The sequence below is a fragment of the Penicillium diatomitis genome (assembly GCF_028827545.1).
Source record: "Penicillium diatomitis strain IBT 30728 chromosome Unknown utg000011l_segment0_segment0, whole genome shotgun sequence".
Taxonomy (NCBI): domain Eukaryota; kingdom Fungi; phylum Ascomycota; class Eurotiomycetes; order Eurotiales; family Aspergillaceae; genus Penicillium; species Penicillium diatomitis.
In genome coordinates, this window is record NW_026623183.1 from 722,081 (window position 1) to 740,202 (window position 18,122).

Genomic DNA, 18,122 nt, shown 5'->3' on the forward strand with positions numbered 1-18,122 from the left:
TTCTGCCAGACTTTGTCGATGACAGGGAGACGAGGTAATGGCTATTTTCTTTACCCTGGCTACTGAGGCTCCTGGTGACAATCTTGTTATCAAAAAAAGCGTGGCCTTGCCATCTCCACCTCAGTCGCAGGCGGGAGGTAGGTATTTAGGTAGTGTCCAAGATCTTGCGACTCCGCCTCGGAGGTGCGCCCCTGCATCTCTTCCGCCCCCTCTTTGAGTTCTTAGTCACACCCATTCATTCAGTTGTTGTGGCGTGGGGAAACTCAATCTCAAATAGAAGATATCAAAGTCATGATGAGGTAGATGTCAGCTGAAAGCCATCTTGTTTTGAGTCCATGATAGAGAGTCACATCTGTCGATCCCAGTATTGTCATATCAGGTTCGATTCGCATCTCTGTGTGAAATTGTAAGAACATGCTTGCAACGCACGGGATCTAACTATGTATCTATCGCGTCGCCATCTGGTACATTTGAGAAATGACCAATCTGCAATAATCTACTATTTTATGAAAGGTGAGCGTTGAGGCAATTTTCTAGTACTGAGTACTGTCTACTGACGGTAGGTGAGAATCCCTTCATACTGGTGGTGCACGCTGATAGCGCTGGTAGTTTCGTTACGCTAGTCCGCAGAAACGGCATTTGATTCCAGGTGCTCTCATTCCCCAGTTGATGGTCACAGGTCGATGTCAGAACACTAGTTACATCTAAGGTGCGAATCCACCAGTCATGTCATCATCCGCGCGGCCTTGGGACACCGGAGTATTCAGTAGTAGGTGTACCCTCGACCAACCCATGCCCATGCCCCCGCGTATGCCGGAGCAGTAGTGGAGAAGAACGAGTCTTTTGTCGTCCACCTCCCGGATTACTTAAACCTTCTCGGGTCATCGGACAATCGCATCTCCGCAATTCCGCACTTCCAGGTCGCCCCATCATTTGAGAGCCGGATCATCCTCGCAAGGCCAATTGCTTGTGCTGGTGGCTTCCATTACCTCTCCCCCCCTCCTCAGACCTCGCATATGGAAAGTGCCAAATTCCGATGAGTCTGACGAATCCGCCTTCCTCGTCCGGTTCGATTCATGCACGAGCCAAGACCGTCGGCCAGAACCTCAAGCGGAGTCTGCAGGCCACCGTCGATGGTAATGAATAACTACTTTTACATTCCTGACATCGTTCGATCATCATCCCTGCGCTGAAATCTGCGATCTGAGATTTGTCGTTCCTGTTGATCTGCGCAATGTTTGGAAAGAACTTTCCGTTCCTCAATTCTGCTGGAGGCTTCTATCCCCGGGGTAATACTTTTCCTAGTCACAAGCAGCTGACGGGTCATTCAAGATTCAGGTGCTGGGTGGAGAGAAGGGAAAGAATGATCAAAGAGGAGGATGTCCGTCATTGGCTTACGCTTGTGTCCTGCCTTGGGATTTGCCTGGAATTCGCTTGCTCCCTCTTGACTCGTCTCTTTCCCCTCCTCTTCTCTCTCTGCCCACTCGTCACATTCTCCCGAGGTTACGGTCTACGCAGCTACTGTACGGGGAGCCTTGATAGTGTGACAGGGACAGTTGGCTAATACTTGGCGCAATGTTGCAAACAGAGGCACTAGAGAGTCGCCGACCCGCCGGTTATACAACCAAAGTCCGAGTGCGCGACCGATATCGAATCGTGGGCTTCATCAGCAGCGGTACCTACGGCCGAGTGTACAAAGCGACCGGTCAACATGGCAAAGAGGGGGTATTTGCGATCAAAAAGTATGTCAGGAGTACGCCTTGGGACTACGATTGCGTGAGGCGACACAGACCGGAGACTAAAGCAAGTCATTCAGATTCAAGCCCGACAAGGAGGGTGAAACGATCCAGTACACCGGTCTTTCTCAATCTGCGATTCGTGAAATGGCCCTTTGCACCGAATTGTCCCACGCCAACGTCGTTCAGCTTGAGGAAATTATTCTCGAAGACAAGTGCATTTTCATGGTGTTTGAGTACACAGAGCACGATCTGCTCCAGATCATTCATCACCATACGCAGCCCCAGCGGCATGCTATACCAGCCTCGATGATCCGTTCAATTCTATTCCAGCTACTGAACGGCTTGCTTTATCTGCACACCAATTGGGTCTTGCATCGTGATCTGAAACCGGCGAACATTCTGGTCACGTCCAGCGGTGCCATTCGAATCGGCGATCTGGGTCTCGCTCGCTTGTTTTATAAACCACTCAATTCGCTGTTCTCCGGGGATAAAGTGGTTGTGACAATATGGTATCGCGCACCGGAACTGCTTCTCGGGAGCCGCCATTACACACCGGCCGTCGATATGTGGGCAGTGGGCTGTATCTTCGCAGAGCTCTTGTCGTTGCGGCCCATCTTCAAGGGAGAAGAGGTCAAGATGGATAGCAAGAAGACTGTCCCGTTTCAGCGGAATCAAATGATGAAGATTGTCGAAATTCTTGGGCTGCCCCGGAAAGAAACATGGCCTGGTCTTGTGGCTATGCCGGAATACAACCAATTGCAGTCTCTGGCTCTACATCGGCAGCCAGCGCATTTCCATCGCGGTCATAGTCTCGAAAGCTGGTATCAAAGTTGCTTGAAGAATGGTGCATATTCCTCGTCATCAAAGGCCGGATCCCCTGGGTCAGACGGATTTGACCTTCTCTCACGCATGCTGGAATACGATCCAACAAGACGTATCACGGCCCAGGAGGCCCTAGAACATCCGTATTTTACCAATGGTGGCCCGATCAGTGGGGACTGCTTCAGCGGAATCGAACACAAGTATCCTCATCGCCGCGTCACGCAAGATGACACCGACATGCGCACCGGTAGCTTGTCTGGCACGAAGCGCAGTGGGCTTCCAGACGACTCGCTCTTGAGAGCTGCGAAACGGCTCAAGGAGTAATTTGATGAGCTCAAACTCGGGTTTCACGGCCAGCTGCCCGGGGACTCTTGTCTTTCTCTCGTTCTCTTTTCTTTTCCTGCCTTTCTCATCTAGATACCATCCCGCACTTTGACAAAGTTGATTTCATTTCCTGCCTCCTTTGCGCCTAGTGAATACTCTGTAAATGTTGTCTCCTAATGTGCCTTTCGGCCTGTCCTAATCCGAACACCATAAACTTAATTCCGCCCCTGTCACAAAACAGACTCAAATTTTACGCCGCCCATCCATCGACTCCGCAAAGGTGAACCCGGTATCTGCGTATTTTAATGACCTGAAAGGTATGAGCATCGGCCGTGACAGTCAAATTTTCAAAGACCAGTGAACTTACTAGGCTGCTCGTCGCGGTGACTGTCATCACCACCGTTGCCTTTCCCCTCAGCGGAGGCACCGTCAGCAGCATCTTTAATACCCTGCTCATCACCCCGCAATTTTTCAAAGTAACCTTTGATATCCTCTGCGCTCACGGCCTGGCCACTCACGGCGAATGGCTTGAGGAAATCCTTCACCTTGTCACGGAGATGATTGTAGATCATAGCGCCCTCGATGGCGCGCACACGATCAATGTTGCTGAGCGCCGCTTCGCCGCGCTCAAGGAGGCTACCCGTTCCTGCGCTGCGAGCCCCATTTCCGTTCTCGCCGTCATCGGACAAAGGTGGCTCGTATGTATCTTCTTCCTCGCGCAGTTGGGGATAGGGTGCTAACTGGGGGTAGCACTCTGCACAGCGGCAGAGACCATCTTGGAAATTTTCGAGAAGGAAGAGAGAGAAAGATGCTTGAGGGGTGGTGGGCGGGAGGAGGGCGTGCTTCGGCTTGGCCCCGGTGGAGTCGGGCACTGAAGTCTTGTCGGCGGTATTCGATTCTTGTAGTGTTTTCGATCGACTGAGAGATTCAGCCTCCTCCTCCACAGGTTCTGAAAAGGAGACTTCAGGCTGGGCTTCCTTCGTCGCATCAGATTCGTTCTCTCGAGACTTCTTTGCGACACGCTCCGGTACTTCTGGTTCACTATCCTCGGCCTTACGCTTCTTGGACTTGTCCTCTGAATCTGAGGTTTTTGAATCACCGGGCTCCTCCAAAGACTCTTGAGGATCGTTCATTCCACCTTTGCGATAAACTGCCGGCAGAAAGCCCGAGGTCCCTGCATAACGCTTGAGCCATGGTACAGACTCGACACACTTGTAGCAGATGAACTGGTCAAAATCGTCTTCGGCAGGGAACCCGGGAGGAAGTGGCGTTTCCTCGTCGTCGACCGCACCATCACCCGCACCATCACCCGCACCATCACCCGCACCATCACCCGCACCATCACCCGCACCATCGCCGGCGCCATCTGTGCCACCTGCAGAGATGGACTTTTCATGCTCAGGCTTCTTGTGCCAATCGCGTGGTAAGCCAATCAGACACTCAGGGTGCCACCAGTCTTCACCACAGCCACCAGTTTCGACGCTACCCAGGCCAAGGCATTGGAACATGGTTCCTTTCTCTGAATATGGATCATATTTCTCGCCACATCCGCAGAACTGGTTTCGAAAGTTATGGTTGTATTTGTTTCCCGGGGCGGCTTGTTGAGAGTGAACACCCTTTCGACCGGTTTCGGGATCTTCGCGCAAGGTACAAGGAGATGTGGAGGGCATACGTGTAGTTCCACAGTCACAGACAAAGTTGCGCTTGTTGAACAGTTCAACTAGGGTGTGTTCGCCATGGCAAGCAATTGAACAGGAGTAGCAGACACCGGCGGGTGTGAACTCCTCGTCAGGCTTGGCTGGGGGTGGGTTGCAAGTTAAGCAAGCGAAGAGACTCTGGCGCAGGGGACCGAGTTCATAGGTGCAAGAGTCGAAAGACTAGGTACTTGGTCAACGCCTGTCGCTGTGAAACAGGGAAGCTCTTTGCTGGAAGTAGGGGGCCTTACGTATGGCAGAATCTCTCGAGCGTCGGCCTCGAGACGTATCTGGGAATCAGTGAACCTAGCGCAGAATTTGTTAATTTATCTTCAATTCAAAGACACCGTGAGGGGGACCTGGACGGCCATTCGTACTCTTTCGCTGTCTGGGAGTTCTGCGATCCGAGGCTCTCCCGTCGGGCAACTTCAGCCTTCAATGGAACTCCGTCAGGGGCTTCCATCGCAGCTCAGAAAGCGTTTACACTGGGATAAGCAATACTATGCCAAGGAGTCTGCAGTCTGGTAGTGCTACTGCTGTAGCATGTTTGACGTTGTCAGGAAACGTGACGAGCAGGCGCGAACGCGATATGCGGGCGGTGTGAATTAAGTCCGCATCGGCCTGTTGTCTCTAACGATACCTAGTAGACTTCTGCCAACACTTCAATGGGAGAAAGTATTTGCGATTGAAGTAGTAGTGAAGATGACTTTTATTATCCATTCTTGCTATGTATCACGATTTCTGAGGTTGAGTCATGACACTTACAGAATGACCAGGATCGGATCCTAAATGAGCAATCCATGGTGATTACCGTGTTGTCGCGCAGACTTTAGCACAGCACGTCACATGCTGATCGAGGGGTGAGCCTTCACCTCCTCCCCATCGTCTCTTTGACATATACTAGAGTAGACCCACTCCAAGCTGCACGTCAAAGCCTTACTGGATTTCGAGTATCTAGTAATCTACTATCTACACCAGCTTGGACTGCGAGATGGGGTCATCGCCATATCCAGAAGCTCTCTCGGGCTAGTCCTAATTGGGGCTTAATTGAAAGATCCCACACGCGACGCGTCGGATTTTGCCGTTTTGGGCCTCAGCAACGCGTCGGGCCCGTGCTTTTTCCCGCCTTGAATGCTCCTCTTCTTACTCCTCTTTCTTCTTTGGGCGCCCGCAAGAAATTGACAAGCCTTCTTCACTCTCTCCACCCCTCCACCCTTTTTCGCCCTTCCCATTCCATCGCCTTGAAGAATCAGAACTTGGGTTGACTGCGTAATACATACTCACGAACGCACGCCCGCCCGCACAGCATGGAGTCAGTATTCCCATCGATCGATATCTTGACGACCCTTTTCGTCGCTTCGCAACAACCGCATTGACACCCATGTACAGTCCCCTCCAGCCTAGCGACTCGGCCGCGAACCGCGGCCCGAGAACAAACACTCGAAAGCGTGATCGTGAGCCGGAAGATATGTCCTCGCCTGGGCAATTGCCTCCGTCTAGTCGTATGTGTTGCCCATCGTCCCCCGGGCGACCCCTCCAAAAAATCTGCGGTCGCAATCTTGGGCTAACAAACCGCGAATAGCTGCGGCATTGGCATCATCACCTCCCCCCATGCCCCCTTTCGATGACGCTGAAGAAGATAATGAGGAAGAAACTGAAATGATCCCCGACATTGACGATGTAGACGAGCTGGCTGAAGATGAGGATGGAATTGATCTGTTTGGCGACAACTTTGAACGAGACTATCGCGCCGCAGAAGACGATCAGTACGTGAATGAAGCGTACATCGATGATGAGGAAGAGCACGATGAGCTTGATGCCTCAGCCCGCCGGGATTTGGACGCCCGAATGAACAAGAGAGATCGCGAGCTTGCACGCCGGCGCCGCATGCCCGCCGCTTTCCTTCAGGACGACGATGATATGGATCTTGATCTGTCGCGCCAGCCACGTCGTCGCCGCCATCACTACGATGAAGAGCGAGAGGATATCGATATGGCAGACGAGGGCATGGAGGAGTTGTCCCTGGAGGAATTGGCTGACGTCAAGGCCTCCAACATCACAGATTGGGTCACGCAACCGCAAGTGCTCCGTTCCATCTACAGAGAGTTCAAGGCCTTCCTCACAGAGTTCATCGATCCTTCGGGTCAATCCGTCTACGGCAACCGAATCAAGACTTTGGGTGAGATCAACTCTGCCTCACTGGAGGTGTCCTACGCCCACTTGAGCGAAACCAAAGCCGCGCTCTCTTATTTCCTCGCAAATGAGCCCACCGAGGTCTTGAAGGTTTTTGATCAAGTGGCTCTCGATGTCACCTTGTTCCACTACCCTCAATACCACGACATCCACAACGAGATTCACGTCCGCATCACTGACGTGCCCATCATTTACACTCTGCGTCAACTGCGACAATCCCACCTAAACTGTTTGGTACGCGTTAGTGGTGTAGTGACTCGCCGGACTGGCGTTTTCCCCCAGTTGAACTATGTCATGTTCCTCTGCCAGAAGTGCGGTATCACACTGGGACCTTTCCAACAGGAGGCCAATACCGAGGTCAAGATCTCGTTCTGCCAGAACTGCCAATCGCGCGGTCCCTTCACTGTGAACTCTGAGAAAACTGTCTACCGCAATTACCAGAAATTGACCCTCCAGGAGTCACCAGGCTCTGTCCCTGCTGGTCGTCTCCCTCGTCAACGTGAAGTCGTTCTGTTGGCTGATTTGATCGATACCGCCAAGCCGGGTGACGAAGTGGAAGTCACTGGTATCTATCGCAACAGCTATGATGCCCAGCTGAACAACAAGAACGGATTCCCTGTCTTTGCCACTGTTATTGAAGCCAATCACGTGGTTAAGTCTCATGATCAGCTCGCTGGCTTCAACCTGACTGAGGAGGATGAGCGCGAGATCCGTGCGCTTTCCAGGGACCCAGAAATTGTCGACAAGATTGTTCGCTCCATCGCACCCAGTATCTACGGTCACCAAGATGTCAAGACTGCGGTTGCCCTTTCGCTCTTCGGGGGTGTCAGCAAGCAGGCTCAAGGAAAGATGTCTATTCGTGGTGACATTAACGTTCTGCTTCTCGGCGATCCAGGTACCGCCAAGTCACAGGTGCTGAAATACGTCGAGAAATCTGCTCATCGAGCCGTCTTTGCCACTGGTCAAGGTGCCAGCGCTGTCGGTTTGACTGCTAGTGTCCGTCGCGACCCTTTGACGAGTGAATGGACCCTCGAGGGTGGTGCATTAGTCTTGGCTGACCGCGGCACTTGTCTGATCGATGAGTTCGACAAGATGAACGATCAAGACCGGACGTCTATTCACGAAGCCATGGAGCAGCAGACTATCTCCATTTCAAAGGCTGGTATTGTCACCACACTGCAGGCTCGCTGTGCAGTTGTCGCCGCTGCCAACCCCATTGGCGGTCGCTACAACAGCACCAAGTCTTTTTCTGAAAACGTCGAGTTGACTGATCCCATTTTGTCGCGTTTCGATATTCTGTGCGTGGTGCGTGATCTCGTCGAGCCTTCAGAGGACGAGCGACTGGCAAACTTTGTGATTGAGTCTCACCACCGTGCCAACCCGGCCAAGCCACTCCGTAACGACCAGGGGGATTTGGTTGATACGTACGGGCATCTCATCGATATTGAAGGCTACCGCATCGATCGAGAGGGCCGTCGTCTCCCTCCAAACGAGGAGGAGCTTGAGCGTCGGGCGGCTGAGCAGAAAAAGGCGGACGAGGAGAAGGAGGGAGAGATTCCTCAAGAATTGCTCCGAAAGTACATTTTGTACGCTCGGGAGCGCTGCCATCCCAAGCTTTACCAGATTGACCAGGACAAGGTCGCTCGTCTGTTTGCAGACATGCGTCGTGAGTCTCTGGCCACAGGAGCCTATCCCATTACTGTAGGTGGCAATTCAGTCAAAGGCACTGTTCTACCTCACCATACACTAACCACTGTACTCTAGGTCCGTCATTTAGAAGCCATCATGCGTATTGCCGAGGCCTTCTGCAAGATGCGTCTTTCTGAGTACTGTTCCTCCCAGGACATTGACCGTGCGATCGCGGTCACCGTCGAATCCTTCATTGGCAGCCAGAAAGTCAGCTGCAAAAAGGCTCTGTCGCGCGCTTTTGCGAAGTATGTGAACCCCCCTCTTCCTCCCCGCCAATAGCAACAGTCTCTAACGCCATGTCTATCATGTTTAGGTATACTCTTGCTCGACCTAAGCCACAATCTAAGCGCCGCGCGGGTCTCGCAGTGCCTAACCCTCATCTGCCACGCTCCACTCCTGGCGTTCACTAAGTAGACTTAGAGGCATGTTCACTGCTTAGTCACGGGAGTTTTGGGTTCTTGGGCAGGTTCTAAATACCATCAATGTTTGCATCTGGTTTGGGAGGCGTCTGTGATTTGTTTTCTTTTGTGTGTGCCAATTGTTGAAGGGCTCCGTGGGCCATATACATATCTCCATGTTAAGGAGGTCCCTGCTGGCTGGGCCACGATCTAATGAATGGATCAAATGTTATCTCTTAAATGATCCCGTATGGTGTTAACGTGATAGTACATGTTGTTCATCACCCAGTAACTTAGATAGATCCATGGCGCATCGGGTAGAAATCCAAATCACGCATGCTGTCTGTCAACTATCAATCGAGCACGTGGAGCCGTCACCGGGTCCAGACCTGCTATGGTTAGAGCGGAGAGGTACCAATGCATACCATCAAACTTAGAAGTCATGACCCTCTCCTTCCAGCGATCAAGTCTGACGGACAAATGTGGGTCCTGACACGCATGAAGCATGTTTCAGATCAATGCGTTGGATGTTTGGGCAGGTGGCGCTTTATCGGAACAGAAACAACGAGGTCTTTACGTCTACATTCAGGATTCAATCGGAAGTGTGCAATTGGATTTGCAAAGCAAAGACGCTGGTCCAGTTACACGGCTCGGGAAAAAAAGGGCAAGAAGCGCCTCGAGCTAACCTTGACACGAAAGGTGCAATGTTGAAGAAAGAAGCAAAAAGTCATGATAAAGACCATCTGAAACTAGAACTGTTTCGCGCATGGATATCCCTTATTGGGGAAGTGATCGAACCCTGTTCGCTCGGCCCTGATGTTCACCACAACACAAATTGCCAGCTTTGCAAGTGTCGGGGCTATAAAGGGTATTACATTTTGCATCCCATAACAAGAATAAAGGAGCAAACAGACGAAGAATAAAAATGAAACAGGAATAGCAAAGCACCATCCAGGTGACAGAGTTCTCTTAGCAAGGGCAGTATTTGCCTCGCTCTGTCGTGGTGCCTGCACCGCATGTGCATAGGTCAATCGAGACCAGGATCATGAGCAATACCCTGATGAGCAGGTATGCGTCCGCTCGAGATTGGGGCCTTGCAGGGTCGTTCCAACCATTGAAGCCAAGTTGTGGTCACGAAGGAATTCTTCATTTCGACACTGGAAGCCCTAGCCATTGTTCCAACCGCGTCCCCTTGGGAGAGCTTTTTCACCAGCACCTCAGTCGCTAGTGCGACGCACAGGCCGTGGTTTGCGCAAGCTCTTCATTCGGTTCAAGAACCCGCCTCCGCCGGCACTTAGCTTGGTCTCATCGTAGCCTCGGTCATTGGTGGTTTTGCGCTCCAAGTTGGTGGGTTGCTTGGGACTGCTGGATGAGCGCTCGCGGCCACCGTCGTCCTCGAGTCGTGCCTCATGGATCCGCGCGGCCTTCTTATCATACTCTTCGTCGTAGTCCTGGAAGAAGGGGTTGCGTTCGCCGACGCGAGAGGAAGCCGAGTGACTGGAGTTTATGGGAGCCGGGTTGGGCGATGGCAAACCGTTGCGTGTGGGAGACGAGAGCGATGGACGACCGGTCCCACTTTTACCACGGAGTCGCTGAGCCAGACTCTTCTTGCGCTGCAGACCACCGGCACCTGTGTCATCATGCTCACTTTGACGACGAGCAATCGCGGACCGACTAGCAGGCGCACCGTCCAGGAACGTGCTGGTGCCCAGACCCATACTTTCTTGGCCGTGAACGGGATCAATGCGAGCAGCAGAATCGAAAGGAACGGTATCAGCGGTGACCTTTGGAGCAGCAACAGGGAACGAGAAATCGTTATGAGCTTCCTCCATTCGGCCATGGAACAAATTCAGATCAATGTTGGAATTGTTGGGACCGGCCCCTCCCAAAGCCATATTGCTAGAGTCCTTGGGGAAAGCTTGCATTGGCGCTGTACGGGCGCCCTTGCGGTTGCGATGAGGGTTGCAGGCATCAAACGGACCGTCATGATGGAACACTGTCGATAAATCGGTTTCGTTAGTATCATGGACGAGAAAGAGATAAAAAGACACCTCGGCATCCCTTCGGATATGCTACAGTTCACCGAATTTTGTACTCACTTCCAGTTCCGTAGATGCTCGTCACGTCCAACTTGTCGATGATGTCCAAGCGACGATCCTTGCGAGTCGGGCGGGATTTGCTATCCCGCCCTTCTCGGTGACGAGCCTCGCGCTCACGACGCCGCTCTCGACGACGTTTCTCATCATCATCGTCCAAGAGCCGGGGTGCCCGATCCATGACCGAAGACTCTGAGTTTCGCCGCGGGCGACGACTGGAATAATCCCGTGAGCCGGACCCAGATGCCTTGCCAGGAGGGTCTGCGAAGATATCGAAAGGATCCTTGGGGTCCTTGAACCGTCCGTCCAATCGACCATCTACCGGTCGTCGCTCTGGACGCTCTCGCGGGGGTCTAGGTCGGCTACCGCTACCGCTGCCGCGGTGACCGGCGTCAGGGCCGGAACGAGGGGGCCCTTGAGTACCGGGCTTGATCGAGAGGTTCTCCTGCGAACGTGTTAGCTTCATCATCTCGACTTGATCTCGGCATTGGCAACCAGATCCACCGCCTCCAACTAATCAACCATGAGGGCAGACGTACAAAGAGCTCTCGTGTGTTGGTGGTCATATCGTGCTTCTCGACCGGCGAAAAGATGTTAGTGGCACCTGCCATACCGGGGCCGGATCGTGGTGACGTCGCCTCTGAATCATCCAAGAAAGGATTCGTTGACCGGGGACGTTCCGGGCGAGGGTTGGCAGATGGTGCGCCTGTGTCAGGAGAGAGAGCGCGATTTCGGAAGGGGTTGTTGGAGCCAAAGTTGGGGCCGGTTGACGACATCTGGTCTAATTTGTAGTGGTGGTCCATGTTAGTGCGTCGTGGACAATGGCAGGAAGCGGTTTCAGATAGGCCAGTTGAATGTAAGAAGTGATAGACAAGGGGGCCGTCCGGACAGGCCAGTGAAGTGAGTGCTTCGCGGCGATCCAGTGTCTTCTCCAATGCGTCGCAAGGGCCACCTGAAGCAAGAAGATCTTGAACCAAGTAATGACACGCCAGCGACAGGAGTCTGGACCGGAGCGATCAGGGGCAGGCGGGGGGGGGGGGCGGATAGAAACAAGAAGTGGCCAGAAACACCAGGAGATACGCACCTCGCTGCTGCAACGATGCGCTGGGCGGGTACCCGAGCGCTTGGGGGGCATTCATTGCGGTACGAAGCTGAAACAGATCAAGTGGAGAGAGCGCGCTTCGGGGTGCGGTGGGAGCGCAAGCAGGACTATCGCAATATGGCCGCGCAACCAACGAGATGGGGAGAGGGTGGGATAGAAAAGGGTGGTGACGAGGGTGGAGACGGTCAGTTGGGCAGCGGCGATCCAAACGAGCCCGCGAGTTTATCGAAGTGATGAACGGGGATGGAAGGTAGAGAGATTGAGAGATAGAGAATGTGAAGAGGGGTGATGCGAGAAGGAGAAAAGAGAAGCTCCCTTGATGGAGAGACGATTGACGAGCAGGAAGAAAGGGTGAAGAGAAGGGGGAGGGGGACCGAAAAGGAAACCGAGGGTTGAGGAAATATTGACGGAATAATAATTAGGGGAAAGCGGATACCATTCTGGAACTGGAATTGCCACTTTGGGAGGCGGAAAGAGGAAGGCGAAGAAGCGGGTGGAGGAGGAGGTGTAAAGGCGACAGGCAAGAGAGAGAGGAAGTGCGTGTGGACTCGAGTCAGGTGTGGAGACGATAGAGTACATTTGCACAACTACGACGGTACATAGTAAATACTCAATACTGTGCGAGGAATCAACTACTTGAAGTAACGTCAGGTCACTAACTGATTTCTCTTGGAAGGTACCAAGGTAAACTCTATCAGGAGAAACAGAAACAACTTGAGCAAAAGAGTGCTAACTTAGTATTATAGTAGTATCTGCCTAGTAGAAACTACGGAGGATATCAACCCCTGGTTCAGGACCCGGTGCCTGAAGACTCATTACGAATCAGTCGGCACTTCGACCACCCCATGCGGACGCGGCCTGGCGGAGTCGGGTATGTACAGACGGTGGATAATTACCAGACCTCAAGACCAATAGCCAACCCTGGAGCATTATGTCCCATACACATTCAGATGGCGACTATGATTATCATGATCGGAGGCCGGAGGGGTCACTCCAACGTGACGGCAAGATTAGAGTTGATTCCCAGCTCAACGTAGACAGATCATCAGATGATCACCTTCCCTCCTATTGAGATGCAAGAGGGTCAGGAACCCACCGCGGGCCACGGTTCACAGAAGATGAGGCGTCGTCGTCAATCATACGGGGGTATCGCTCATCTACGAGACTACGAGTCTGCGTGGGGCAATTAAGTAGGTGCGCGAACCGGACCACCACCAAGCAGAACTCGAGTATTGTACCAGGTCGGAAGGTGAGAGAGATGTCGTGTGTGATGCCAGGAAGTTGGGTAAGGCTTTCTACTTTGGGTCCGCATGTGTGACAGGAATAGTAAACTTCAAAGTTATATCCAGATACACTACCTTAACTTGACTAGTTAGTACTACAATGACCGTTGAGCACATGGGTTTCTAATCCTTACATGTTTACACAACATACAAGGCCCTTGATGTGTGTGGAAGATTACAGGGGGAAAAACAACTGCAGGTACCGATCGAGGCTCAACCTTACCCCATGCTTCTTTAGGTTTCACACTATTTACAAGATACTTTTAGGTGCGTCAAGCATCTGTATCCATGACTTTCAAACTGATGCTCAAAACCTGACTGACAAATCACCCCATTCACTTGTGAACGACAAAGTTATTCGGAGATTGACTCCGAGCAACTTTATTCATAGTTCGCCAAGAGACCCAACCCCGGAGACAAATCTTCCCCTTTTCCCGCCTCCTTCATCCCCTGTTGGACTTAAGGTTGATGCTGCTGCCCGATAGTTCAACTTGGTCAAGCACCGATTCGAGTTTGTCGTCAAAAAACTTCCAAACCAAATGCAAAATAGGTTGACTCCAATGAGGGAGGCCATCGTTCGCTCAGCTCGTCTCCCAAGCTCATCACATGATCATGACGCTCTCTTATGTCCCGCGATGTGACCAAACTGCTCGTAAGGGCGAGTTCACCCATCCTTCCAAAACTATCTGCTTGTAAGGTCCGGCCTAGACACCTGCACTACGGTGCCTGCCGATCACAAACGGCACCACAACGGCAAGGGTAGAGTCACTTATCAGCTAACTACCGACTGTATGTAAGTAGGTGAAAGGTAGCAGTACACACCGCCAAGAAAAGGCGAGATGTGAGCGGACGCTCTGGGGTCTATCGAGCGACGTCGAGTCTCAGATTGACAGGTCTCCACTCGCTTTTCTCAAAGAAATTGAAAGGGCTCCTTCGAGGCTCCTATCACGGTGATCTTACTGGATATCTAAATTATATTACAATATGCATCAGGACCTAAGGTAATTGGGTATAAGTCGGTAATCGGCATTCACGACAATCGCGCAGAGTAATGTGATCAGGGTCTGGCCTGTGATCACAGCTACCGTACTACTACTCCTCGATTACTACATAATACATACATCCATACATAAGGTTATCTTGTGAGGTAGGACTAGGTTCCTCCTTCTATCCATCTCACTCGGGACAGCATATCCGAACCACCAGCCTTCCCAGTGAGAGTGTGGTTGGGTTGGATTGGGATGGAAATTCGTGGTCAAAGCGCCACAACTCTCTTAGTCTATTAATAGACTTCCGGTCAGCTTGAATCTCTGGAAGGTTCACGGCAACCAGCCCGATACCAATTCCCAGAACTGCCTGAGGTGCAACCCATGTGCTCGAGTCCTGCCCCAGCATGATTGTAGCACAAGGTCTCAGATGTGAGCAATGACGTTGACATTCCACATTTTACTTGCTCGTCTGTAGATTGATGTCATTTGAGCGAGGATGTGGAATGTGAAAGTACCGCACTGTGCCCAGTGCCCAACTACCTCGATAACGGACATGGATAACGTCGATGTGCGATCCGATCCGGGGAATACCAATCAAGCCTGGGCCAAGGATCTCTTGAGAACGGTCCTGCTTTCGGCTTGTCAGTCCAGGAACACCTCTTACATCTCTGGCCGTTTGACTCGTACAGCTGATCGAGTCCATGACTCCCCGATTTTCCACTCCACATATCCAGCTTTGGAACGTACAGGTATCCGTCGGCGCGGAAAAGCATGTGAGTCGATCCAGCAACGGAGCAAAACGCGCTGCTTCTTCCACAACAACTTTGACCTTCATGACGACATCACGAGAACCGTCTCCAATTCCAAACCACTCCACACTTACCATGTGAGAGTGTCCGGCCCTCTATGGCTCTCGCCTAATTCATGGAGTCACGGCCCCAGCTTTCAGGATATCATGTATTGTGCTTCCAGATCTCGAACCTCTCCAATAATCGACCCAGCCTCTTGACTCTTTTGGGTTCTTAGCGGCAAAGGCGCTGCGCACATACTCAATGTCTCACCACGTCGAGTAGATCCAGTTTCTTTGGGAGCTCTGGAACCAAGATTGGTACACTTGAGTGCGGTTTTTCTGCAAAAATTTAGTGACTGGCACGCTTGCATTATGTTGAAAGGGGATCTTAGTCGGCGGCGATACACGTACTGAACCACTGGACCTCAGCGCCGGTTCAGCTTGAGCCTCTCCCCTTCCACCACACGCGGACAAGGTCGATGTCGGTGGCCTGGAAACAGGCGTCCCCAGTGTGCTGAAAGGCAAGAGCTCCAACGCGCCTAGAACGAAAGGATTCATGTTCCTTGGTACACCAATACTTGAGAGCTACCGCCGGGGCTGGCTACCAAGTAGCTTCCAGCTGGATCTTGGTCTTACTGAGTCGGGTAGCTTTTCGTTATGTCACCTGACTAAAACTCACTGTTGGTATGCGTTGCCGAAACCACAAACCTGCCTCGTGCCACTGATTCGCATGGTAGATGTCTTTAAATTCAAATTTACTGGGAACCCCACGATCAAGGCAAGTTACAAAGATGAATAGAGGCAACCAAATGCTGCCCAAAGGCCCTTGGTGTTGTAAGAGTCAATCGACGCTCGTGTATGAGTGAGAGAACCCTCGCAGGCTCAACGTTTATACGTGACGCGAAAGACCATTGTGAACAAGGCTTCGAAAGAAAGAAGCACAAGGCTTCGAAATAAAGAAGCCTTTATTGTATACTTTCACTAGTATACAGGCATTGGAACGCCTTTCAAATCATAATGCCAAGTATCAATCGACTTCTGGTCATACTCACATTGCAGGTTCCCGTGCTTCCAAAGTGGACGTAAAGGCCAGGCGCAGATTTGCCGATTTTCACCGAGATGATCTCCCTGCAACACAGTCGCATTGAGCGTGACCGGTTTGACGTCCTTTTCAACCCAGTCGATCAGCACCTGCAGATTTGTCTGCGGGAACGGTCCGTTGGGCATGAGCGGGTTGGTTGCGCAATGAGCCGCGCCCGGAACTAGATACAGCTGGTACCAGTCGTTGAGAGCATTGGCACCGTCCTTGTAAGACAAATGAGGGTACATGATGTTTCGCACAGATTCCCAGTACCGAACTGATGAGGCGGTGGGAATGCTATTGTCGGCCTCGCCGTGAAAGTGGATCACTTTGCCCCCAGCTTGGTGAAAGGGAGTAAGGTCTGGCCATGTTGTCTGTAGAGTGGAGTAATACTCTTGCATACCGCCAATCATCCAGTTCTTGAGGGTGTCGTAGGTCACTCCGTCGAGGTTGGATAGATCTGTGCCATTCTTGTCAAGTAGGAGAGCGATAAACTCTGCACCCAGTCCGTTGACCGAGAGCTCCCACTTGTCACTGGACGAGTTGTATTCAGTGTTGACATCTGCAAAGGTGGCGCCGGTCTGGTAGGACAGATACACCTGTCGGCCTTGCGAGTCTCGCAGGCCTCGAATCACCTCCCTGGCGACTTCCACTGCCTCTTCACTGACCGTCCCATTCTGCGCCGGAGTAGGAGCTGTGGGCATCCCGAAACTAAATCCACCCGCTGAAGCAGGGCAATAGTAGGGTTTGCCAACCACGCTGGACAAATCAAAGTGTAGTTGACACAGATCAGATCGTGAGACAACCCCATCTTTCAATCCGTCCAAGACATCACAAGCGGAGATCGTCTCGTTGACGATCTTGTCCATTTCGCAAGGAGGTGGATAGTAGCCCAGGGTCTGCGTCACAATGTTGGAGTACAGATGTTGAGTCTGTTGAAACGACCAGCGAAAGGCAGGAGCACCGATTGCGGCACCATCCCATTCGTCACCGAAGCGCTGAATCTGACTCCAGCCTTCACGGCCACCCTCGGAGCAACCCTGATAGTAGGAATAAAGCTTGGTGCCGTCCTTCATGTCGAAAAACTTTCGAGTAAGCTGTTTTCCAATCTGACTAAGCTCCCATTGGGCTTTGTATCCAAACATGTACAGGGTCTCATAGTCCAGCGTCCCGTTGGCCAGAAGCATTGCAGCATCGGCCTGAACCGAGAAGCCTCCAAATCCACCATCGGTTCGACCAGCCACAGCTCCATACATGACACCACCAGGTAGAGACTGGGTTCCGGAGTTGATAGCGTATCCACCACCACCCGAAGAGAGATAGCGATTCTGAAACTGAGCTGGCTCGGGAAGCCAATACTGAACGAGGACTCGGTCACCAGCGCGCGCATCATGCGAGTACGCCAGCGTCAAGTTGCAGTAGGAGAAGGTCGCTGCTGGATAGAAAGATTCTGTGGGACCCACAGACGCATTACGGACGATGTTTGCAATGACAGATGAGGAGTCGAGAGTAATGCCCTGAATGAATTGAGAGCCCGGAAGTTTTGACTTGATGTAGTTGACCGTGCAGACTTCGTCAAGGGAGGCAGCGGCGACTGTGCCAGCCGAGGCAGAGACGGCCAAAATGGACGGCCACGAAGCCGCATGAAACCGCATGATGACCTGAGTACTTGGAAAGTCCGATTATGCGAGACATGCATACTAATCAGCCTTGAAGTTGAGCGGCTGTTCAACCGGTTTATATCCAAATCTGTTGAGAGCAATCATCCTCATATGAAACTCTTTCTCTCCGGATGAATTCACATCCGGCAAGATGCCTGGCTACATGACGTGGACTGGGATCGTGTGATTCAAAGCCGACAGTCCGCTAAAGACAAGGCCCAGGAGGTGAACGGGTCCTGCGAAGACAATTCTCCTCGAATT

General features: G+C 52.1%; 6 protein-coding genes across 6 annotated transcripts; 3 read left to right on the forward strand and 3 right to left on the reverse strand.

Annotated features, from left to right (window-relative positions):
* Window positions 1–1,575: 1,575 nt before the first annotated feature.
* Window positions 1,576–2,885, forward strand: ssn3 (cyclin-dependent serine/threonine protein kinase SSN3; the record flags this gene model as incomplete). The annotated part of the gene is made up of 2 exons (XM_056937522.1): window positions 1,576–1,742; window positions 1,817–2,885. 2 exons carry the CDS (start codon window positions 1,576–1,578, stop codon window positions 2,883–2,885), a joined length of 1,236 nt encoding a protein of 411 aa, XP_056787387.1.
* A 347-nt stretch (window positions 2,886–3,232) lies between these two features.
* Window positions 3,233–5,042, reverse strand: N7539_007922 (putative metaphase-anaphase transition protein (Mlo2); the record flags this gene model as incomplete). Its single annotated transcript, XM_056937523.1, has 3 exons — window positions 3,233–4,762; window positions 4,831–4,885; window positions 4,957–5,042. 3 exons carry the CDS (start codon window positions 5,040–5,042, stop codon window positions 3,233–3,235), a joined length of 1,671 nt encoding a protein of 556 aa, XP_056787388.1.
* A 918-nt stretch (window positions 5,043–5,960) lies between these two features.
* Window positions 5,961–8,871, forward strand: N7539_007923 (MCM DNA helicase complex subunit MCM2; the record flags this gene model as incomplete). Its single annotated transcript, XM_056937524.1, has 4 exons — window positions 5,961–6,081; window positions 6,162–8,473; window positions 8,537–8,706; window positions 8,775–8,871. 4 exons carry the CDS (start codon window positions 5,961–5,963, stop codon window positions 8,869–8,871), a joined length of 2,700 nt encoding a protein of 899 aa, XP_056787389.1.
* Window positions 8,872–10,076: 1,205 nt separating this feature from the next.
* On the reverse strand, window positions 10,077–11,758 carry N7539_007924 (Pal1 family protein; the record flags this gene model as incomplete). The annotated part of the gene is made up of 3 exons (XM_056937525.1): window positions 10,077–10,855; window positions 10,959–11,400; window positions 11,495–11,758. 3 exons carry the CDS (start codon window positions 11,756–11,758, stop codon window positions 10,077–10,079), a joined length of 1,485 nt encoding a protein of 494 aa, XP_056787390.1.
* Window positions 11,759–11,889: 131 nt separating this feature from the next.
* N7539_007925 (uncharacterized protein) lies at window positions 11,890–12,291 on the forward strand (the record flags this gene model as incomplete). Its single annotated transcript, XM_056937526.1, has 1 exon — window positions 11,890–12,291. The coding sequence occupies one exon, from the start codon at window positions 11,890–11,892 to the stop codon at window positions 12,289–12,291; it is 402 nt and encodes a 133-aa protein (XP_056787391.1).
* A 3,809-nt stretch (window positions 12,292–16,100) lies between these two features.
* Window positions 16,101–17,855, reverse strand: N7539_007926 (putative tannase; the record flags this gene model as incomplete). The annotated part of the gene is made up of 1 exon (XM_056937527.1): window positions 16,101–17,855. The coding sequence occupies one exon, from the start codon at window positions 17,853–17,855 to the stop codon at window positions 16,101–16,103; it is 1,755 nt and encodes a 584-aa protein (XP_056787392.1).
* Between the last annotated feature and the right edge of the window lie 267 nt (window positions 17,856–18,122).